The following is a 24,677-nucleotide window of genomic DNA, read 5'->3' as shown; positions in this document are numbered from 1 at the left end:
CTGTAGAGATTCTTGTACTGAAAGGTATTTTCACAGAAACACCAGTCCTTCAAGACACCTTCCCCACCTATCACAGGAAATTTCTCCTCTGACAAACAAATAGCAGCTCCTGCACTTTGGACTGTGCTGTATTTCATAGACATCCCTGCAGTGCATATGCAGGTGAAGCACAGCAGCCACAGCCTGGTCAGCTTATTTCCCCATTTTCTCCCCTGCTCTCTCTATTTCATTTTCTTCCCAGCTACCAACAGCTGAGGGGGCATTGATAGTCCTGCCCTGAGTGTGAGGTGAGATGGAGCCAGCTGACTTTCAGAAGTCCCTCACAAGCAGCATTGCTATTTGGTTTTTCTTTCAGAGGTGCTCTAAACTATATCAGCCCGAACTTGTATTTAGCTTTTCAAGCTGTTGCTTTTATTTCTGATATGAAGAAGGCTTATGTCCCAAAAGTTGGTCTTATTTTCCCAACTACACCTGCTGTTATAGTAAGAACTTTAATTGGCTACAAACCTTGTCCCAAGAATGTTTTATGTCCACAATTACAGGGGCAGAAAATCAAAGGCATGAGGCAGTCAAGTTGCAAAGGCTGTAGCATCCTGCATCAACAGGACATAGATTACTGTTAACTAAGCCAAACACTTGGATTTTTATTTATAAACCAAAATTGACATACTTTCTTGTGATTCAGGACTATAAGAATCAAAATAGTTTTATCTTCATACTCAGAAAAAAAATGTGATCAGGATTTTAACCCAACTGAACTGAGATGAAGAAAACAACCCCCAGAATTTCTTGCAGGTTGTAAATCATGATTTTTTTTCAACCAGTTCTTCCTGTGTAAAGAGGTGTGAGCTTGAGAGGGATGAGGCAACTCTGGCCTGAAAGAGGTCTGTTTTCTTTTGAACAGTTTTTCCAGGTGAACATGGTGTTAATAGAGTTTCCTAATGGCTCATCTGGGAGTTAGAAACTAGGAAAGGAATGGGAATTTGCGTGTCTTAATGTGGCTGTTTCTTCGCACAGAAATTTGCAAAGGATCACACCTTTTGGTGTAGGGTTACCCCCAGGACATGTAAATTGGCACTCAGTGACTTGTCTTAAATGACAAAGTTAAAGGCAACTCAACTGCTTTTAAGTATTTGGGCAGTTAAGCAGGCAGAGATGATGAGGTCAGCTAGGGAGGAACTGGCAGTGGAGGACTAAGTAGTAGTCCCAGATAAAACACGTTATTTTCTTCGGTCAGCTGACTTCACAATCCAACAGGTGTAGAACTATGTTCTTGAAGCAGTAGATTTAGTCTTCCCATTAAAAAGCAAGTCTAAAATTGGAACATGCAGCACACAGTGGAGCAAGCCAGCAGCAATGGAGAAACTCTGTGAAGCAGGAGGATTCACTGGGCAGCAGCCAGGGAAAAGCCTCTGTGAAACCACGGTCAGCTGCTGCTGGAGAAGTACCAGCGAAGGGATCTACCTCGAGATGGGTATTAGCAAAAGTTTCTTCGCTGAAACAATTCCCAGGCATTGAAGCAGTTAGCCCAGGGAAGTCACCATTCCTGGAGGTATTTAAGACATGTAGATGTGGCCCTTGGGGCCATGGTTTAGTGCTGGACTGGGCAGTGTTGAGTTAACACTTCCACTTGATTTTGGAGATCTTTTGCAACCTTAATGATTTTGGTTCTTTATTTCCAATGTTTCCAGTATGTTTTCATAGTATGAGATACTATCTTGTGAATTCCTTTCCACAAAAAAATAAATGTATAATTTGATAACTGTAACATAATGCTGACACATAAACTTTTAGTTATCATATAAGGTGTTAACAGAAAAAAATTAAATTTTGCTTTCTATTTTAGGGTTTAAATTTTTTATCTGCATTGTGCAGTCATTTTAATCTTTCAATAATGTTTCACTGTGGTGATGGGAAACTTTTATCCCCCCCAGTTATTGCTGTTGACATCTTTGACAAGTCTAATTTCACGGGAGCTAGAATACCACGATTTCATGAGATTAAAGAAGATTACCCAAAAGATCTGGAGTCATCTGTTGTCTTCCCTGATACTTTATTCAGACCTTCAGAAAGGAAAGGTAAAACCCTTCTGCTGCTCTTTGGTGAGCAATTATGGCCAGTTCCCAGGGAGTGTGGTGGATCCTCAGAGAGCAGAGTGGAACTGGGGTGAGAGCAGGGCGATTGTCTGCACAAGTGAGCATTATTTAGGGATGGAGCAGCTGTGCATACTTCTGAGGCATTTTGCCTGCCGGCAGTGATGGAGGCATGGGGGGCTGTGGGACTGGCTGTACCTGTCTGTCAGGTCTCACCTGCAGCCCCTCAAAGCCCTGTCAAAGCAGGAGAAATGCTCTGCCTCTGTTCCCACCAGGATAGGATGGGATGGCTGCCCAGTGCCTGCAGTACCACAGCTGCCTTCCTCCAGTCCCTGCAGAGATGGAGGGAGGTGGTGTGAGAATCCAAATCTGGGAGCACAAAGAGGTGTTAGAACTAGACAGCAATGAAAAAGTCTTGAGCTGGGTGATAAGGGAGAATGCATGGGGAGTACCTGCTTCCCAGTGCCTCTGCAGTATCCCAAGATTGCTGCAGAGCACCACAAGGTTTTTGGGCAAAGGGAGAGAGGGTAACTCAAAGTGCAAAACATGTATTGAACTTTGTTCAATCCATGGTTGAATGTCTTCTGAATGGGGAAATAGAAACTCTTCCAAAAATAATACACAATAAGCTAGTACAGCTTTATGACTGTTTGCTTAGAAACAGAGTATCTGTTTCTATGATTTGTATCTTTTCTGTAAGACAAAAGGGAATGGGAATTTTAAGAGAATCTTCCAAAACAGAAAGCTCATTAAATGACAGAATTAGCAGGGAGAAATCTTATGTGTGTAGTTGGTAGGTTCATTAATACTAGTTTTGCCATATATAAATGTACATGCAATTTAGCAGAATGCATAGTGTTTTAATGTTCTCCTTAAGTTATGCATGGGGTACTTATATACTTATGGACCTTTTAGCTTAGAAATTGCTTATTTTATAGCTAGACTAAATGGATTTTCACTGTTCAATGGTTATTTGATTATCAGCAATATAACTATGAATTGTACTGAAATTTTATTAAAAATATCAAATATAACATTAGAAGCATGCTGAGTGCTCTAAACCTGGAGTTGTAAGAACTCTAATATTACTGTATCTTGACAAAGCAAAATTACCAGTTTAAATGGTAGCTCTGAAGCTGTGTGCAAAGAATTTAATATTTGTGTTGATTCCATAGCAGTGCCTACAATGAAACCTTCAAATCAGAAAATACCCTCTAAGTTGAACAGCGATGTGTTCAGCTCTGAGAGTGCTTTTGCAAAGAGAAAGAAGCGGCACCCAGACACTGAGACACATCATACTGTTGCCATGGTCATCATCTACCGATCCCTGGGACACCTCCTGCCTGAAAACTATGACCCTGACAGGAGAAGCTTGAGGTAAACTTCAGAACTGTTTGTGAATTGTGAATTCAGGTCCCTTCTTCTGCTCTCTGAATGTGTGGGGGAGACAGAGCTGCTGTTATACTGGCCAAATGTCATCAGTGCTGCTGTTCTCACTGCACTACTGTCTCATGTCCTCCTCTGGCACACTGGGGGAGAATAACTATGCCAGAAATGCCAGCAGTTTTTGGAGACACATCTGTGTGGAAGGCTGTTGGTACACCTGCCTCACTTTCTGAGCAGCAGCACCTGGAGATCTTCTATTTGCAGAACGTAGCTTTGCATTTTGATGTGTAGATCACCGTGCCATTTTTGTCCTTGCGCAGATTGCCAAATCGCCCTATCATCAACACACCTGTAGTGAGCACAGCCATTCACAGTGATGGGGAGTTTCCTCCCAACCTGATGGAAAAGCCTGTCATAGTGGAGTATGCCATGCTGGAAACAGAGGAGAGAACAAAGCCTGTCTGTGTCTTCTGGAATCACTCCATCACGTATGTCTCCTGCTTGCTTTCGGGCTGTGAGTGACACCATCTGAGTAGCAGAAAACTCCTGCCCTTATCCTGGGAAGATAATTCTGGAGGAAATGCTGTCTTGGTCTGTCTGTTCAACTGACAGCTGATTTTTGGTGGAATAGAGCCACATAGTCATTTCCCACCAACCTGAGAAAAATGAAAATAATTATCATAACTCCTCAAACAAAGGATTAGCTATGTGGTTTCTAAGAAACACAATGCTGTCATGTCTTTCTGCAGGGTTCATTTTCACCCAGAAACAATAAATCCCACAATTTCCTTGTATTTGCCCATGCTATTTGCCCACAGATGTATGTCTGGACAAACATAGTCCAACTCCAGTGTCTGAATTCATGGCTTGCCTGAGGTCTTTTAGTCAGGATTTTCAGGAGATGATTCAGCTCTTCCATGCGCTGAATATTCTCCTGTTACACTCCAGTGGCTATGGACAGAGTAGACAGCAAACAGGCACCTGCCCTTGGTGCCTCAGCCAGGGCCAGTGCAAAAAATTACAAAACCAAATCTTCATTTTGGTAGAAATGAGGACAGATTTTGCAGATAAAATTAGGAGTAAAGATTATTAATTTCTGAATCACAAATTTTTGAATCAAAAGTCAATGCAAAGGCAGTTGCACTGGTAAGAAACTTAACTTTCATTTCATCAACTATTGTGGATTTGCTTTCATTTGTTTTAGTGAAAAATTGGAGGGAGTGGAAATGCCTTTTTTGGGACATTAGACCTTTTCGGTTTATGGAAAGCAATTGTAATATAGAAGGAAAATATGAGGAGAGAGTATTTGACTCTCTAGGAGGGAAGTGTAAGGAAAACGAAGTGTTCTGAGAATCATTCATTTCGTTCTTTTGTATTCAGTAAAGTTCAAGATAAAGACATCTTTTTCTTGAAAATGAGAAAAATTGTATATGAGCTGGAACTGTATATGCTGATGTTTCATTGGTTTTATGGCATTGTGGAAACAGCACAGTCCTGGTGGAGATATTTCAAGAGTGTGGATAAAACAAAAGAAAATGTTTTCTGAATGTTTTCTACAGTCATATTATGCTTTCACAATATTATAACTATTGTTACAATATTTCACAATATTGTAACTGTTACATATATGTTGCAAATTCCCCGCTACAAACCCAGGTACACAGTGAGAGGATGACCTGGTCTGCCCAGGGGGAAGGGAATAGCTGTTACTTGTTTCCTAAAAACCAAAAAATTCTAGTAAACCTATGGAAAAATCCATTAAAAGGCAATATCCTGTTGCCTTTTACAACAGCAAACTAACCTAGGGAATGTGTGCCTCCTAGTCAAAGGCTTCATGAGATTATATCATTTAAAGGATCGAAGATGCAACAGAAATCTCTTATCTTCACAGTAATAAACTCCTCCATTTCCCCACATGTGAAGCAGTGTTTTTCCTTGTATGCACTCTGTCAATCTGCTGATTGTGAGGGAATGGCAAGTCCTTTTTCATAAATTTTTAAACATTGTTTGAGCTTGAATAACTCATTAGCTCTAAAGTGATTCATCTGTTAGCTATTCGCTGGCAACTTCAGTGGCATTGTTATCTGTGTTACGTCTTCCTACAGCCACAATTGAAAAGCAGCTCTTACGTGGCATGGAATGAAAGAGCTGTTAGAAAGAGAGTCCTTTTTGAGAGGAAGGGATATTAAAATTTAACAAATATATTATTGGTAAATGAAAAAGAGTTCTTGTCATATCTAATCGAAAAATCTTTCAGTAACTGCAATACTATTTTTTTATTACTCATTAACTTCACAATAGAATAATTAATATTAATACAAAATAATTTCTGAAGTCACTGGAGTTAACCATAACTGCACAGGGAAGAATTTTAAGCAGCAGTTCCTCCCTACTGTTGATATAAGAGATCTCCTGGTATGAAATATTATTTATTAGAGAAGGTTTTAACCTTTTTTTTCAGAGTAACTGTATAATGGTATCATATTATTGCTGAAACATATTTCACTCAAAAACATATGTCCCTCTGTGGTTCTGGTATTATTTACCTTGGTTACAGACATTTTGCTCAGTGCAATCTCTTTCCCATATTGGTTGTGTGGCCACTGACCCAAAAGCAAAGTTTTAATTTTTCTTTTTTAAACTCAAAACAGACTGTTATAAACCCAAAAAACCTGGCCAGCTGTCTTATCAGAAACTACTTCAACTGAAGGCCTTTTTAGTTTGATGATACTCTTTCAGGCAGGTGATAGCTATAGATAATTCTGTCCTGGTACTTGCAGTCCTCTCTGGTTGTGCAGCACAAGCTGCCACAGAGGGCAGGGGAAGGTGAGGGGAGGCTGGAGGATGGTGCTCAGAAATGCCTTTTTTCCCCACAGGATTGGTGGGACAGGTGCCTGGTCCTCCCGAGGGTGTGAGCTGTTTTCCAGAAACCACAGCCATATCGCTTGCCAGTGCAACCATATAACCAGCTTTGCTGTCCTGATGGACATTTCTAAACGAGAGGTGGGTGATGTCAGGCTCGTGAATTTTGGAAGCTTTGGTTTTCAAGGGCTTTGGCTCAGAGCTTGAGCTTTGTGTGTGACTCAGGGCACTGTCAGCAGATCAGTCCCAGTGTTAGGAGTGTGTTCCCCATGCCTGGCAGCACCTGCCACTGGGTTTGCTGAAAGGACCTTCTTACCTGGTTGGTGTATCCTCTGGGTGCTGCCCATACACACTCAACATGTTTAGCAACTAAAGAGGTGGCGTCACCCACTCCTGTTGGTCCCTAATAAATCTGTATGTTGGCTCAGTATAATGAAAACATTGGCATTCTGAGCAGTAGATTTGACTGGAGGAAAAGGAAGGGAAAACCCCAAGAGTTCCTGTCAATCTGTCTTTCTACAGAATGGGGAAGTGCTTCCTCTGAAGATTGTCACTTACACCACCGTATCCATCTCGCTGGCGGCTTTGCTGATCACCTTCATCTTGCTGGTCCTGATCCGCACACTGCGTTCCAACTTGCACAGTATCCACAAAAACCTGGTGGCTGCCCTGTTCTTTTCTGAGCTTGTCTTTCTTATTGGAATCAACCAGACTGAAAACCCGGTAAGACTTACTCTGTATTCATTGCTAGAGTTGTTCTCAAGCTTTAAATCAGAGGGTTCATATTGCAGCTTTTACCTTCTCCCATCTGTTTCACTTTCTCCTCTTTTTGGCTTCAACACTTACTTGAAAAATATCAGATTTTTAGTATATTCACGTGTGGCTGATAACATTAATAGCAATGGTAGGCAATAGGACTATATCTTATTTTCAGAGAATATATGACAGCAGCGCTGTTGAAGGTTTATTCCAGGAACTGAACCTTAAATACTGATTTCTTCCTTCCTTTCCATCAGTGTGTTTTCTGTCTTGCTTTGCCTGTTCAGTAGGAGGTGCTCCACTTTCTCCTGCAGCAGGTAGCTCCCAAGCCCAAATGGCTCCTGGTGTAGACTCACAGGTTGTCAGTGAAGTGCTGGTCAGGTGCTAATATGCACACTGTACACCCACTGGCCATTCTGGAGAAGCCACTTGCCAGGCATGGGACAGCTTGCTACACCCAAGATTCAGGAGGAGACCTGTCAGTTTGCTTTGTGCCTTCCAGACACAGTGGTTGTTGGCTTCAGCCCATCATACCTGTTGACAAAGCTTAGTGCAAGGATCTCCAGCATTGTGCATGTCAAGAAATGCAAGTTATGAATAGACTGAGTACGAGATAAACCACTCATGAAGTGTGTTCTGTACTTACCACCTCACTGCTCTCTTAACCATGTGGCATTATAAGTAGTCTTGCTGCTGTTTCTTAGTAGCACCTATCCCAAAAGCCATGGCTGCCATTCTTACTCACAGGTAAGAGACAGACAAGGGCTGCAGCACTGCCAGGCTGCACAGGCACCTGTGCCAAACAGGCTGGACACAGATGGGGGATGACATGCAATAAAATGTATGTCCTTAATAGACAGGAAAAATACTCAAAATGTTACTTTAGGGATTATCTGAACATTGGGAAGAAAATTTATCTTCTAGAAATCCATTACTGTACATGTTCCAATCTGATTTTTGAGAGGGAAGTACAGTGTTGAGATCAAAACAAAACAACAGCAATAAAAAAATCATGCTCATTTCACATTGTCCAAGCAGCAGAAATAGGAGAATAGGCCTCCATTCAATGAATATCATCACCATCATGGTAGTGACACTGTGGTGCCTAAACACAGAGCCTCATTTACTGTGTGACTTAATCCTACACTGTCACTCTGGCTTCTAATATCCACTTGAGCTATAACATGCATTTTAAAAAGTATCTAACCTTGACTAATTTCAGCTTCCAGTAACTGAGTGCTGACAAGAACTTTTCCTAGTAAATTTGAGAGACCGTTCTTATAAAAATTGTCTTGCCAGGAAACCTCTGTTTAATAGTATTTATTTTGGAAAGCTGTATAAAACTAAGCTGCTTAAATTATTCAAATTCCAAGATTCAGATTAGTTTGTTGGGTTTTTTTCTGCGCTTCTTCTTCCACTTTCCCTTTTGAAAAACTGTGAATGCCAAACTGGATAAAGCTTTCCAGCTGGGTGCATCACTTCCAATTCTGTATACCAGTATTCCCCTTTACCAGAAACTCAGGTCCTTTATCTGCTGCTATGGTGAGATCTTCTGCAGTGACCTGCCCTCTGGGATATGGTCTCATGTCGTGTGTGAACTTGTGTTGTCTTTGTTTCATTATATAAATGTTTGCATACTAAAATAACTTTGCTGAAAGGAGCTCACCTTGCCAATTGATACACAGCACTCTGTGTAACATGACCTTTCCCATGCCTTGCTGAGCACACCACTCATTTTTCACTGCATTTCACTACCAAGGGGTAGTTAATACTCTTTCAGTTCTCCAACACATCTACTGAGGAATTGGGGGCCAAGTCCACATCCCTACAGAATTTTACCAAAAATTATGCCATAAATGATGGCTCCTCATTTCCAGATTCCTTTCATAGTGTCATGAAACACCAAGCAGAGGTTTATAAAAGTAGTAAAACAGTTCATTACATCAATACCACAAATCCTAATGGTCATACTTGGTGAGATTGTTCTCTTTTGCTCCTTCTCATTTCCATGCTTTGGGGCTCATGGTGTGATCATGTTCTGTAGTGTTACCAGGACACTGGTAACACCCCAATCCTTTAAACCATTTACAAAGATCTTTAGTTTTAGAATGTATTTCATACAGCAGAAAGCTGCTCCTTACAGCCTACCCAGTCAATTTGAGAAGGTAGGAGGGCTGTAAGCCATGTCTGCTTGAGACAATTATTCATCTGTCTGTATGGAATGAGAGTTGTCTAACGAGTCATGCACTGATGAACATAAAGAGGTAAAGAATGCTGGAGCACAAATAATGCTGTGCTGCTTGGCACCCAGCCTGGCTGTTATGGGTTTCTGTAAATTAACCGTCACATTTCTGGGTGAGGTTTTAATCTTTCCCTGGACTATTGATAGAAAGTGATTTATTTGCTTTCTTTTTTCTTACCTGAAAAAGGTAATGTTCAGGGCAGCACTCTACTCAGGAGCGTGTGAGAATAGGAACAAGAAAAACACTACTTAGATAGAGGGAAGAAAGATGGTTTATTTAGTGAGCCACATTTTCAATAACACATGATGTTATAATAATGCTGATGTGGTAAGTGAATCCAGAAAGTTGGCGGTCTTTGTATGATTCTTTTGCTCAGCAAAGAGGTTAAATGTACATTAAACAGGGAAACGTACATTTCTGAGCATTACGCCATGAAAAACCACTAAAAAGTCATGCCAGAGTCTGAAAGCAGGGTCAGTGCTGCACAGGAACAAAAGGTTACAAAACACAATGTAAAACATTTTCGAACAAAAACTGAATGGTTGCACAAAGTTCTCTTAATTCAAGCTTATCAACAGATCCTTGGCAAAATCCTTTGTTTGGCTTCTGAAAGGAGAAGGTTAATTGCAAGATTACAATTCAGGTGTCAGATGCTTGTGTTCATTCTTGTTTTCACACATCAAACTATTAAGTTGTGAGAGAAAATTGGTTAGCAGATGTTACAGAAGGGCAAGTATCTGAAGGTCATAGGTTTCAAGGTGGCTGCTTGATCCCAAAGATGACTTCAGCTACCAGTGTGCCGGTTGTAGCTGTAGCTTGTAGTCTCACTGTGGACCTGGTCCCTGATTTCAGCAAGTCCTTAAATTTTGCTGCTCTCAGCCTGACAGAGCTTAGTGATCCACTTTACTTTAAAAAAGCAAAATCTCTCACAGTATGAGCAGCTCTTCTTAAGCTCTGAAAAACTGATTTCAAGGCAGTATATTTGTTCTGCCAAAATCTTTTTATTACGCTTGCCATTAGCTACACGGGGGGAACGAGTGACTCACAGGGTTGTGATTCAGAAGAGCAATTCTAATTTCCCTGCCCTTTCCCTTCTGCAGTTTGTGTGTACTGTGATTGCCATCCTCCTGCATTATTTCTACATGAGCACCTTTGCATGGATGTTTGTGGAGCAGCTCCACATCTACCGGATGCTGACTGAAGTGAGGAACATCAACTTCGGGCACATGCGGTTCTACTACGTTGTTGGCTGGGGCATTCCTGCCATCATAACAGGTACCCTCAAGCACCCCAAAAAAGATTAGTTTCCCTGCCATCTTCACTGGCCAGGTTCAGGGAAGTTACCCACGCCAGACAGCTATGGGTGTTTTCCTGAAGCAGGGCAGCACCAAGTCATGTCTAGCAGAAGTCAGCCTGAATTTTGCAGATTTGTGTACCAAATGTTTGTTACCCTAGCTGAAGTGATACTGATGGTTATCCAGTAACAGAAACATAATTGCACAGATTAAACCAGGACTTGATAGCATTGCTTGGGAATAACAGTATTTTTATTTGAACAACTTTGCCAGTAGCTTTCAGAAATTTTCCTTCCCCGTGCTGGTGCCTCCAGATATGGACACATGGTCTCTGAGGTAACTGCAGTGCTTCAGAAGCAATGCTGCCTGCCCACAGGACATTACTGCCCTTCACTGGACATTCCCACTGCCTACTGTCAACCAGCAGTAAATACTTCTGAAGGGAATTTCAGTGGCTATGTTTTATTTGGCATAAAACCAAGCTGGGAATACTCAAGCTGCCTTTTACTTAATTTCAGATACAAAGGCTGTAACTTTCAGCTGAGGAAGAGTAATGAAAATCTGGAGGCAGTAATCTTTTAAACCAGTCCAGAGTGATCTACTGGAGCACATCCATCTCCGCCCTCACCATGCCTATTTTTGCCATAGACATTTCCAGCGTTACCCTAAGCACACGGCGCTGTGTTAATTCAGGCAGACAGCTCCTCAGGAACTGTGCTTCACGGAACAGTTGGAGTGAGGATTTTTGGTTCAACTGTTTCAGCATGTATCTCTTGCCATATGGGAAATCACATCCTAGGCAGGCAGTTAACTTTTTTCCAGTTAGTTTTATTTTTACAGATAATATCATACTGTCAGCAGTGGCAGAGCTTTAGATGTCTCTGAGATCAAACAAATAGCTATCACTCATGCACACTTGCAAAAATATTATGGAACAAGTTAGATTCAAAAATACATACTTGTTCTTTTTTTCTGTGTGTTTTAAGAAAGTGCAATATGAAATCACAGCATAGGCTGGTATAGGTTAATTCTCTCTTCAGGGAGCTGGTAAGTTTTTCCATACATTTTCTGCCTAATAATTTCTACTTCTATCAGTTTATAGTAAAAAGCACAGCCCAGAAGGCTCTGCCATTTTAGTCGTACCCCAGGCATTTAAAGTAGAAATTGTCCTTGAACTTCTGAAGCATTTCGGACCTGTGTGACTTTTACCAGTACTTGCAGGGCTACTGCAGTATTTTCAGGAACACTGAAGTGCAATCAGATATTTGGCAGCATCATTTCTAGCAGAAAAGAAGTATCATTAAATAACAAAAACTAATTAAATTTCAGAACTCATTATCTTTAGAAGAATTTGTTGGAAGGAGTTTCTGCTTAAGGTTACTTTCTCTCTGAAATCTAAATTCAGACATTCTCAACAGCAGTATTATGCAATTTAAATATCACAAGCATACCATTTCTACATTTTTCTACTTAGTTATTGCTCTCTGATATGAAACTTTTGTTAGCACTTTTGAAACTTTCCAGGTCTTGTCCTGCAATTCAATCCCCAAATCTACTGAATTTGCAGTTCTGTTTAAATGAAAAGTCAGATCCCTATTACTGAGAAAGTCAGGGGATTTTGTGAAATGGAGGATAAAGAAAAGTAAGCCTTTAGTTTGCCCTTCCAGGCTTATAAATCATCTGAGGAGAAAATTGTTTCATCATAAGTAGCACAATGTAGGATTTCTTGCCTCTAGATAACTTGTTACTGTACATATTTTAATTAAGCTTCTTTATAAATTTTAATTTATAAACAGTAAAGAGGTTCCAACTTCATAACACGAATCCTAAACATTATTTAAATTGATTTATGAGAGAAGGATTGTTTATTTTTCTTAGTTGTGGTATAATTTAGATATGGAAAGAAATTTTAGTATTGGGACATGCAGAGTTTTTTATTTTAAAGAAAAATACCATTTCATCTTCATCATAGCTATCCTGAGAGAGGGAAAAAAAACCCAAAACTACAGTAGCAGTGGCTTTTTGTATATTATTTTTTCTACTTTCTATGCTCAAACTGATATTCATTTCAAGCTGGGACATAGTGGTCCTGAGGCATCTGTGATGGGATCAAGCTACTTGAAGAAAGGAACCTTGGCCTTTAGAGGGGGATAACACTTAGTAAAATGTTTATTCCAACGGGGAAGAACCACATTTAATCACAGCAGAGAAATGCAAATTGCCATGAATAAGAATAGGATAGAAGCTGGGAGAAGGCTTACTGCCATCAAAACAGTGTGGATCTGGAATAGTCCTCCATTGGGAGTGATAGTGGAACATTTCAAATCAGCTTTAATCTTGCTCATTTTAAAGTGTAGTTTGATCCATCTTGGAGAGGGATTTTATGACTTCCTTGCCACAGGAGCAAAGGGCTGGATTTGGCACTCAGCAAGATCCCCCCAGTTCTGCCTGTCTCCATGGCAGCACGCTAACTGCTTGACATATGTGTGCAGTGACTGCTTTGCCATGGAGACTGCAGACCTAAAACTTATATCCCCCAGAAACTGGCACTTTTCAAATCCTAAGCAAAGCAATTAATCAGGAGAGAGTTGAGGCTGCCCCACAGCTGCTTGAGTCACACATGGCTGCTGACCCCTCAGGAGCTCAGAAAGGTCAAAACATGCCTCTCCTGCAGCCCTTGGCACACGCCTGTGTGTGTGCTGGGGATGGGTGCTGGTCTCCACAGGACTCCTGGCCACAGGACCAGCCCCAGTTCCTGCAAATGTTAGCAAGGTATCACTCAGCTTGCACACTCAGTCTGTTAAGGGCAACCAGGCTGCAGCATTTAATTGATGTGCCAAAATATTTCTCAGTATTACATTGCATTGGCTTAATTCTGCCTTTGAGTAAAGTGTTATTTCACGTGTTGTTGACTGCAATAATATTTGAACCATGTACCTGAAGACTGCAATTTACCCCATTTGTTTAATGGAGAACTTCAGGGTAGGATTTTGAGAGTGAAAAAATATTTCTGTCTGCCAATTACTCATAGAGCCAGAGTCCCATTAATGGGCAAATCCAGTCCTGGGAAACAGACTGTATCCACAGAATTACATCTGTATAAAATACTTTATGGTCTCTTAATCATTTATGGCTAATTCTTTCTGGATGGCAACTGCTGAAGGGGGTGGTGGAAGGGCCAATGGGAGCAGGAAGGGAGACTAGTCCTATCTCATTCCACATTTCAGTGAAAACAGATCCAATATCCACTGCTTTGCCAAATAGCCAGTTTAGTTTTCATAGACCATAGGCCTGTACCAGATGTGAATATTGGCTGTGGGCCAGTTCTAAGCAGCAAGAGTGAAATGCAGCTACCTTTCCCTTTCTCAGTGTCCTTTCATCAAAGCATGCAGGCTTCAATTCAGAAAAAGATGACTCTCAGTGCAGACGAGCCCTCCTTGCAGAGAGCAGCACTGCGGTCAGCCGTGGCCGCCTCTGGAGACAGGACATACGCTCGTCGCAGTTGGTGTCCCCGTGCCCAGACAACATGCTGCAGCCACCTGCCATCTGCCACTGCCCACAGGCCTCCCAGGGATCACTTTCTGTGTCCTGGAGAAGGAAGATCTCTGCAGACAGGATACACCTGTCTCAAAGGGGGGAAAGGATCTTTGCACAGGAATTACAGGGCTCGTTAAAAGAGCTTTAAACTGGGTTTGAATGGGGAAAGGGATATAATCAAGCTCACTAGAGGCAAATGAGGGCAGAATGCCAGTGTTCGTGGGATAGCGTGGCAGTGACTCCTTCTGTCTGCCATCTCAGTGGAGGCTGGAGTTGGAGATCCCTGTGGCAGCAAAGATGCAGGTGTGTCTGTGTTAGAAACCATTAGAATGGTTACCTTTGTTAGGGGTTGTTTTGACTGTCTGGAGCTTGATGTTGGTGATAAAAGAGTTGAGTGTTTATGGGTAAGAATCATCAGGAAGTACAAGACAGATACCACAGTAAGAGTCTATTATAGACCATCCAACCAGGATGAAGAGGCAGAGGAAATATTTTACAAGCAGCTGAGAGAAGTCTCACCATCTCTAGTCCTTGTTCATGTGGGGGACTTCAACTTAACAGGTGTCTGCTGGGAATACAACACAGCAGAGTATAGTCCCAGAGGTTCCTGGAGTGTGTGGAAGGGAACTTCCTGATGCAGCTGATGAGTGAGCCAGCAAAGGGAGATACCCCACTGGACCTGTTCATTGCGAACAGAGAAGGACTGGTGGGTGATGTGATGGCTGGAGACTGTCTTGGACACAATGATAGTTTTCAATTCTCTTAGAAGTAAGGTGGGGATTCAGCAGAACTTCCACCTTGGACTTTCACAGGGCTGACTTTAGTCTGTTTAGAGGCCTAACTCACAGAGTCTCTTAAGAAGCAGTCATGACGGACGAAGTTGTCCAGGAAGGCTGAACATTCCTCAAGCAGGAAGCCCTAAAGGCACGGGAGCAGCGGTGGTCCCCATGTAGTGTAAGACAAACCAATGGGGAAGACCGGCCTGGATGACTCAGGAGGACTAAAGGGATGTTGTGATCATCCCCCTGTACCAGCGCTGGTGAAGCCACACTGTGAATCAGTTCAGTTTTGGGGCCTTCACTACAAGGAAGGCATTGAGGCACTGGAGTGTGTCCAAGAGGAGCTGGTGAAGGGTCTGGAACACAAGTTTCGTGAAGAGCAGCTGAGGGAGCTGGGAGTGTTTAGCCCAGAGAAAAGAAGTCTCAGAGGACACCTTACATGAAAGGTCTCTTCCAACCTAAACAATTCTTTGGCTGTATGATTTTGCAGGCCAAAGACAAATCCCAGTCCATCACCATGTGAGTGAGGTGTAGGTCACCAACTCAGACAGCACTCTAAATCAGCAGGTGAGTGTTGGGCTCAGAGACCCCCTTGGATTGGCCAGATTTTGAAAAATAAAATAATCAAAGGTGTGGTTTTAACTCGTTTGCCTTGGGGCATTAACTGCGTTTCAGACAGTACCAAAAGCAGGGTGAGGTACCTGGGATGGCACTTCAAAATGAATCCCACCTGAGCTCAAGCAGTTTACTCCCATAAGTTCCCAGGTTCCTTTGTCTCTGATGTTATTTCAGTGACAGCAAGTTAAGAATGCACTTTTTTTTTCATAACATAGACATCTCCTCAGTTATGATTCATGTCATTCTGCTGCACAGGCTTATTGAAATTCCTCAACACGTCACTCACCCTCAAGGCTCACACTGTGTGAGAATGACTGTACAACTGTGCGGAAACAGAATTTGGGACTTGCATTTCTTGTCATTTTTATGTAGTTGAACTTTGTTCTAGTTGGCAAAACTCAGAGTATTGCTTGATATGAAGTAACCAGGATGAAGATTTTGATTTACAAAATTTTATTGCAATTTTTGCCTTCACAGAATTTCCTGTTGAATAAATTTTGCCATTATAATTTTGTTTATTTGAAACTACATTTGGCTATAGGCAGCACCTTTCTGATTTAGTTTTTCTCCACTTTGCGACACAGGGCTTGCTGTTGGTCTGGATCCACAAGGCTATGGGAATCCTGATTTCTGCTGGCTGTCTGTTCATGACACCCTGATCTGGAGTTTCGCTGGGCCCATCGTAATGGTTGTTGTTGTAAGTAGGGGAGTTGGCATCCAGAATTGTCTCTTCTTTACTATATTTTCTCCTAAGTTTTGTTAAGCAGTAGTCATGCAAAGCAACCATGTTCTTTACATTTGAAGCAAATGTACTTGAGCTTGCATCTTTTGCTTAAATAGATAAGACATGAGCTAAGCTCCTGGAAAATCAGAGGGCTGCTTGCCCATATGAAGATTGCTTGTGGAGCAATGGCTGTATGGCCAGAAACTTATTTCTCACTTGCTTTGTTGCATTTTTGAAGGGTTGGTCTGTGAGATTAGTAAATAAATCAATAAAATGAGCCGTAACAAGTCACTTCATCCAGAAGTCCTAAAGGAATATTAAATATTTCCACTTTCAGGAATTTAAAAGAATGGGCTGCTGTTTAACTTTTCCTTACAGCTTCTCCATCAAAGTAACACCAGAAGATAAATAGTCATGGTTTGATTCTTATCTTGAATGCCAAATGCAAGTTCTGGTCTCCTTGCCTCAAAAAGTAGACCTGGAAGCAGTGTAGGTTATGGTCACAAATCATGAGAGACATGGGACAGCCCCCACTGGAGGACCAACAAGTGGAGTAGGAGTCTTAAGCCTGGAGAAATAAAGGCTGCAGAGAAGGGAGGAAGGAGGAGCCTGTAATAGTGTGTTGGTCTGGAGAAAATGGCTATGGACCCAACCATTCAAAATCTTTCCCAACACAAGCAGTAGCAGGAGGCAGCAGATCTAGCAGAAACAGGACAAGCTACATCATTTCTCCATATCATTTTAAGTTAGAAATTCCTAGAAACAGGACAATGGCAGTGGTAAAACTCTACATGGTTTTGGAAGGTGAGTGATGAGACAAATTCTCAGCATTAATATTCACTACAAGTGATGAAGTACAAATGCACCACCAACCTAGTACATCCCATCTGACATGGAAATCAGTGGAAACTGGAGGTTTATTCAGAGTAATTATCACTGTATGTTCTGCTAGAAAATATTCCTAAATTCTGGTTTGACCAACTGGAACAAGGTGCTGGGCTGAGGTGGACACTGATTTGGACAAGGACAGCCATTCTTTCCCTCAAGCATCTTTCCATAGGGTTGTCTTATTGAGTTTCATCCAGATCAAGCGCTAGGATGTCCTTGACTATGTTGCCTTGAAACAAGGTGAATCTTGGAATTTAGAGACCTGTAAGTTGAACAAGAAATATTCTTGATTCCACAAACCATTTTAGGATAAAAATTCATTGTTATTGAAAATAGAGCTGTAACAAATGTACAGAAAGAATCCATGCTGTTATTTCAATTTGCCTTTCAGATAAACACTGTCATTTTTATACTAGCAATGAAGGCATCATGCAGACGAAGGCAACGTTCATTTGAAAAAACAGGAGTCATGTAAGTTTCTGTTCAAAAACATGTAGACGTTCTGACCAGAAATAATAAAAGCCAGAATTGCCTAAAATCAAGTTTTGGAGCAGGAAATAAAAATGTTTTTTTGGAGGAGAGTTTTGGTAGAGGCATTTGGAGCTGCTTCATCCCACCCTCTCCTGGGGTTCCCTTGGAGTTCCTGTAAAACTTCCACCATGGTGCTCTGCACCACCAAGTGTAGGCAGGAGAAGGGAGAAGGGAAAGATCTATCCTCCAGGTAGTGTCATTGCAGTCCTTCCAGATCTTTCATTATAGTCTCTTCTACACTGTCACTTCACCTCTGCCCAGGCATGCCCAGACTGACATCATTCTGGGTCTCCCTGTGCTTGTCCACGGCTCAGAAGGGTCTCCCCTCTGAGTGCCTGGGTTACCAGCTCTGTCATGGCAGAGCCCCACTGACATTCCCATGCTGAGCGCCAGCCTCCCTGCATCCCATGCTCACTGGGATGAGCAACATGACAAGTTGCAACCTGCCACCTTCCTGAGCTGTTGTGACAGCCTGTTCTCATTAACATCTGTTTTGCCCAAAGCTCAGAATTTACCTGTGAACTCAAATGTGACTAGCTAGTGGCAGTACAGCCCTTTGGGTTTTTTTTTTTTTTTTTTTCCAACGAGGTAGCTGTATGAGATTTCAAATGGCTGCTTTTCATTTTTGTTTTTCAGCTCTGGCTGTAGGGTACTGTGTGCACATTGGCATGGCTTTTCCACCCCTGGTGTCCCTGGAGCTAGATTTTGTGGTTCTCTGAACCTTAACACTAACACTAAGCTTAATGAAAACTAGGATCTGAGAGTGAGCTCCCCAGCAACATGGGTGGCCCAGCTAATAGCAGTGTGGAAGGAGCAATGTTGGTGCAGTGCCATGCTCCCCTTGGCATGCCCTTCAAGCCCCAGTTTCCAAGCAGCTGTCAGCTTTGTGCATTCTGAACCCTGACCCCAATAGTGTCTGGGTGTTGAGGATGAGATCTAAATCTTCCTAAACCAAGGAGTATAACTGCTACCTGATGGCAGCAATTTTACTCATAATATAGAACTTTTGCCACCAGATTTGTTTCTGTCTTTTGAAAGTGTCTGTGGAAATTGTATTTTTAAGCAAAGAAAATTTCCCTAAGTACCCTCAATCCAAAACCTTGGGTGGTAACGTTGGGAAGGAATTTGAGAGTAAAGGTGACAAACTGTAATGAGATGGACATGGCCATTTACCACCCAGACGTGTTCTTCAGAGTCATCAAGTCTGAACAGCTTGGGCTTGTAAAACAGTCAGATTTGTTTGAAGAAAGTCTTGGAAATAAACTTGGAAAGAAATCACTTTTTAAACATGAACATGCTAAGCTGTGGAGTGTTACTGCGAGAGAGCTGGAAAGTTGTGGAAACTGGGAGCTGGTGAACACTGCCCTAATTTTCCCAAAGGGCTTTTCCAGTTGCCAAGTTGTTGAGCACATAACACCATGCATGGGGAGAAGTTGGGCTGTTCTCTTGTATCCCATCACACTGCAAAAGTCCATCTGTGTTTGCTTTACAGCCCCGTGCTGCGGACAGCGTTCCTGCTGCTGCTGCTTATCAGCGCCACGTGGCTGCTGGGGCTCATGGCAGTCAACAGCGACGTCATGACGTTCCACTATCTCTTTGCCATTTTCAGCTGCCTGCAGGTAAGTTGGATAGCATCTTGTCTGTGGTAGACCTTGGTGAACACACTGCCACACCCAGACCTCCAAAAACCTGCTCAACATGAGCTAACTTAAGAAAAACAGAGATCTCAAGGCAATTTTTGCTTTCTCTTCTCAAGGAGAGGGTTCTTTTCACCAAAACGATAACTTTGAGTAATTATGTCTCTCACTGTTAGTCATTCTCAAGATAAGTGCACTACCATAGTAACCTGTGACAGTAGGCAGGTATACCTCTGTCATTCTAGAGACAAAGTCTTTGTTACTGTGTTCTGTGTGCTCATTGTTGCTGTTGCAAATGAGAGACTGCTGTATTTCACCCAGAGTCAATGGCTCCAAGTTCAAGGCTTTCACAAATTAAGCTACTGTTTAAAGATATTAGACAAATAAGGATTTTCAAATACAATGTGAGTTGTGTCATGGTTTTCCTGGGTTGCCTGTCCCATTTTACACAATTGTTGACTAAGGACGCAGAAAATAGTTATTTGTAGGAGACCTGGCATGGAAGTAGTCACAGAGCTTCATGTGGTCACAATTTGAATGTGACCAAGGATGACAGTAAGTGCCCTAGCAGGTGCCTGCAGTACTAAAACAGCTACTGCAGGACACTCAGCTGCAGCACAACAGCCACAACTTGCAGGCACAGAGAAAACAAAGTCTGATGGGTCTCCTTTGGAGGCGGCTGTCAGTGCCCTGGAAGCACAGCAGATAGGTCAGCCTGGAGCAAGGTTATTTTGCCACTGCAACTAGTGTGCTCTGTAATAAATGCACCTACTCAGGCTATAAAACCAGGCTTCCACAAATCTAAAATAGAACTAAATTAAACATAAACCCGATGAAAGGGAAGAAGGTCAGCAGGCGGAATTCTCCAAACTTGCCCAGAGAGGCACAGTGGTATGTGGCATTTCACATCACTGCCTTCTTTGAACTTTTGTTTTTAAAGAGACATTTATGAGAATTTTATTAATGAATAATCCCAAAGTGCTAGTGCCAGCTAAGATCACATTTGATTGAATGTTAAGAAAGTGAGCTTGAAGTTTAAATTACTCTAAGTCAATTGCTTTGGCTGAAATCATGAAATTCAGGCTTCCTATGATGTTGGTACAGCTGCAACTTCATGAGTATTGACTTTTCTATACTGTGTGTCCAACCAAAGTTGATAACAATTTGGCAGCTGCCTTAATTCCCTCAGAGCAAATCATCTGAAGGCACACACGTGTGTGTGCCCTGCCCCCAGCAAAAGCTGTTAATGTGTGTTCCTGGCAGCCAGCAACTGCCCAGCCCTGGGGACTTCACTGATTTTCCCACCAGAGGTATTCCTTAACCAAGGAACTTAGGCAACAGAAGTTGGGACCTCTGTCCTTCCAGTACCTCTTCACATCTCACAAGGCTTTCTAAAATTCTCTTAGATGCAGTATTAAGGGCTCCTTTCACAGAAGTTGCCTATTTCCAGAGGCTTTCACTAAAGGCTGTGATATTTTTTCATGTGCTGCTATTGATTTTTTCTCATCATCAAAAATCCAAAAAGCTCCAAAATCCCAAATTCTAAAATCTTTGCAATGTTTTCAAGTGGGACATTGAGGTTTCCTTTGGATTTCTTCCCAAATCAAGCTCTGCTCTGTAAATTCTGGAGAAATGCATTTTTTTGTATATTTTCCCAGGCCTTTAGTGCACATTTGAACTTGAAATCAAATTATGAAGAAGTCCTAGGAGATCAGTCCATGCCATTTCAGTCAAGAAAGAAAATAGTTACTGCTTTTGAAATACACTGTCATGGACTACAAACTAGAATTCAGGGGTTGTTTCAAAATGGGTAATATCTATATTACCCATTTTGGATAATATTCTGTAATATCTATATTTGCAATATGGTAATAGAGAAGCATTTACATTTTCCTCTCTCTGAAATTATCCAGGGGCTGTTCATTTTCTTCTTCCACTGCGTATTTAACAAAGAAGTAAGAAAGCACTTGAAGAACACTTTAACTGGAAAGAAACCTCTTCCAGACGATTCCACTGCAACAAGAGCTACATTGTTAACGGTAAGAAAAACAGCTTTGGGAGAAAAAAACATCCTCTTGCTGGCAGAAGTTACCTAAAATAAATTTATATGTGGCTTATCTGTAATTAAGTGAACTGAATGATTGCTTTCAGTGACTTGTACAAATACTACTGATGGCTACTCTCTAAAGTTTTGATTATTATTTTAATTTAAACCTTCAAGAGAAAATAATTCTTTTCCTGGCATCAAAACCCATTTGGTTCTTTGAAACTTAATACATTTGAGGGTAACATGAGCTTCTGGCAGGATCATTCACCATGGCTTTATGTCTTTTTTTTTTTTCCCTTTCAGCGATCTCTGAACTGCAACAACACATATATAGAAGAGCCAAACATGTATCGCACAACTATGGGGGAATCCACTGTCTCCCTAGAAAGCACCGTCAGGTCAGCCAAGAGCCACAATAGCTACCTTGCTTATATTCTCAGGTAATCCGGTGGCAGGTGCATGGCTTTCAGGTGCTTGCCTTTCCCTTTTTTATTGCTCTTGTGGAAACCAGAGCTCTGGTTCAAATGCTCCTTGGTTTATGTCTTTGCAGTTCTGTTTCATGTGACTGTCATTCTCCTTGGTGCATTTTCTGTTGCATGTGTCTTCGGGGCAGGTTCCAGCAGTGCAGTGCTTGACCTAAGAGTGATGTTACCTGTATGGACCGTGCTGCTTGCCTCTTATAATTCAGATGTGTCTCAAGGAGCACAGTTCAGCTCATTAGCTTTGGGCTTTTTCAGAGTGTGATTTGTGTGGCACAAGGCAGATAGCTACATTAGGATAACCTCTGTCTCACCGTAAAGTGACTGCAGTGGCAGCTGTCTGCATGTCTGCCTTGTTAAAAACAACAAAGTAAAGTGACAGGTTGTCCTCTGTTTTTCTTCTCAAAGGGATGAGGCTGCTCACAAACTCAGTGGATCCTCAAGTCAAGCAAGGGCTGGTCAGACTGAAGCAGATTCCTCAATTTTTCATAGGAATCCATCCAAATCCAATGGTAAGAATAGTTTCTAAATGCTCTGACCCATTTGTGCACCTTCTTCTCATCACTTTCTTTGAAGTCTTCTGTAACAGGAAGAATAATTGCAATAATTAGATGGTCTCATTCTCCCACAAAACAAGCTGTGCAGTGGCTGCCTTACAAGGAAACCCTGGAATGAAAGTAAAAAAGTAAATCTGCTGCTTCTGATGGTTTAATTTTTATCTGATGCTGTCACAGCTATTGACAGTTTATGGAGTCCCCTTTCTTTCTCACAAGTTATGTACTGTTGCTCTTCATTTTTAGTTGGAGAAATTTTAATGTTTGAGACCTTGAGGCAATATTCTCCTTTACTGCTCTGTGGTTTGTACAAAAAAATGAGAAGTGCCTTTTGTCTGATTTCCTTTCATTCTGATCTTGACATTCAATTTTGTTTCCTTGTAGCAGTTTTTAAGTTCATTACATATTCTTGGTATTTCTAGATAACTTGTTTTGCCTGTGTGTTGTGTTCATTGAGATCAAATAGAGTTACTGTTCTGCATGTTAAATAGGGAAAAATATGTTCCCACTCTGTTCTACTCGTCCTGTATGTGTAAAAGGTCCTGCCCACTAGCTTAGCTGAGTGGTTGTGCTTCCCAGTGGTTTTGCTGCAGTCCTTCTGAATTTATCCTGTATACACTTACAGGTGTAAGAGCTCATTCCTGTCACGGCCTGAACCAATGCCTGCCTTTCCTTTCTCCTTGTGCATTTGTCAGGTAGCTTTGTTCAGCTCCTATTTACACTTTCACCACTGTGTTTCCCCACCCACACTCGCAGAGCACGATTCAGACTCTGACAGCGAGCTGTCCCTCGATGAACACAGCAGTTCCTACGCCTCTTCCCATTCATCAGACAGCGAGGAGGATGGACTCGAGACAGAGAAGAAGTGGAGCACATCTACTTCCAAAAACAATGAACATGGCCCGCTCCACAGCACACCCAAAGGTACCCCAGTGCAAGGGAAGGGCAGTGGTGCTCTAAAATTTCTTTAGATTAGATGGGATAAATTTGCCATGCTACCATGCAGCTGAGGCATCATCTCTACCTCTGTGCCTTGCTTCTGTAGAGATCCTTGTTGTTTCCAGCTTAGAGACCTTTCTTCTCCCAAAGGCTTGTTCACAGGGGTGACTGACTACAGAATCACACAGAATGTTGAATGCCTTAAAGCAGGCAGCTTTGCAGGCAGATCCTCAAAGTACTTGGACATGGCATTACCAAGCCAGCAAAATCTCGTATGAAAAAGAGGAGAAAGAAGCCACTTGTCTTGAGGGCAAGGGGAAGAAATGCCTGCCTCTCCTCATGCAATAAAGGCATTGGTGTTGGGGAGGTCCTGGACCTAAATGGTTGGCAGTCATTGACCATTAATATAATTTCTGTGTGTCAGGGTGCAGGCATTTCTAAACATAGTTGATCCTGTCCTAATGAAAAGCAACTTTGAATGATAAACATCCAGGCTGTGTGCTGTGGCTCTTCACAGATACAGCACAGGGTACCTGGGGTGCCCTCAGCCTTCAGAAACTAACCTCCCCAAGGAGGGATTTCTGACCCTGGAGAGCTGAGAGAGCAGATTTGCCTCACACTTCTCCATAATTGAGCTGGCAACCTCACTCTGAAAAGGGTTTGGATACTCTGCCGTCCTACCAGGTGATTTTTGGGGATTTAATGCACCCTGAGGGCAGTGCAGTCCATCAAGGACTGACTGAAGGATTGCTCTGGTTTGATACACAGCTCCTCTCCAGCCACAGAGGCCAGGCAGTGGTTGAAAGAACATATCAAAGGTGTTTTTTGAGCTAGTGTTTTTTTGCATTGCAGTTGATACCCTTCCCAATCATGTGAAACCCTATTGGCCCACAGAGTGCGTAACAGCCAGCGATGGCGAGGACCCCGGTAGGAAACAAAAACTCAAAGTAGAGACCAAGGTCAACGTAGAGCTTCACAGGGAAAACCAGGTGAACAACAGCAATGAAGCACCCCAGGACAAGGAGAACGAAGGGCAGCAGAAGGAGAACAGACCTCTGGCCCACCAGAATAACCAGCAGCCGGAGCAGAGGAAAGGTAGCACGGCCAACCCAGCCTCACAGTTGGATTGGGAGACTGGGGGGCTAACGAGCATTAATTAGTTAAAAAGGTAGCTCTGTCAGGGAAAAATACTTTCCAAATGGCTCCAATCTGTGTAGCCAGATATACACCATGGGAAGCTAGTAGTTAGTTGCTGTAGTCTTATCTGTTGGTTATGAAATAAAGTGCCAAACTTTATTTCATAACC

The 24,677-nt window shown here is 42.1% G+C and overlaps 1 protein-coding gene across 6 annotated transcripts in view; it reads left to right on the top strand.

The window, feature by feature from the left end:
- CELSR1 (cadherin EGF LAG seven-pass G-type receptor 1) overlaps window positions 1-24,677 on the top strand; it is a 164,026-nt gene that overhangs the window by 135,555 nt on the left and 3,794 nt on the right. Inside the window, exons 20-33 of one of the 6 annotated variants that reach the window (XM_041405441.1) lie at window positions 1,935-2,078; window positions 3,269-3,470; window positions 3,800-3,967; window positions 6,356-6,482; window positions 6,864-7,064; window positions 10,444-10,618; window positions 16,157-16,269; window positions 17,576-17,655; window positions 19,208-19,334; window positions 21,266-21,391; window positions 21,703-21,839; window positions 22,287-22,390; window positions 23,189-23,356; window positions 24,224-24,466. In XM_041405441.1, coding sequence (XP_041261375.1) covers window positions 1,935-2,078; window positions 3,269-3,470; window positions 3,800-3,967; window positions 6,356-6,482; window positions 6,864-7,064; window positions 10,444-10,618; window positions 16,157-16,269; window positions 17,576-17,655; window positions 19,208-19,334; window positions 21,266-21,391; window positions 21,703-21,839; window positions 22,287-22,390; window positions 23,189-23,356; window positions 24,224-24,466 — 2,115 coding nt within the window. The remainder of the gene's footprint in view (window positions 1-1,934; window positions 2,079-3,268; window positions 3,471-3,799; window positions 3,968-6,355; window positions 6,483-6,863; window positions 7,065-10,443; window positions 10,619-16,156; window positions 16,270-17,575; window positions 17,656-19,207; window positions 19,335-21,265; window positions 21,392-21,702; window positions 21,840-22,286; window positions 22,391-23,188; window positions 23,357-24,223; window positions 24,467-24,677) is intronic. The other 5 variants (XM_041405439.1, XM_041405436.1, XM_041405438.1 and 2 more) reach the window with 5 other exon arrangements.

Source organism: Onychostruthus taczanowskii, unplaced genomic scaffold (genome assembly GCF_017590055.1).
Source record: "Onychostruthus taczanowskii isolate IOZ18803 unplaced genomic scaffold, ASM1759005v1 scaffold23, whole genome shotgun sequence".
In the NCBI taxonomy this organism is placed as follows: domain Eukaryota; kingdom Metazoa; phylum Chordata; class Aves; order Passeriformes; family Passeridae; genus Onychostruthus; species Onychostruthus taczanowskii.
This window is presented reverse-complemented; position numbering and strand designations above follow the sequence as displayed.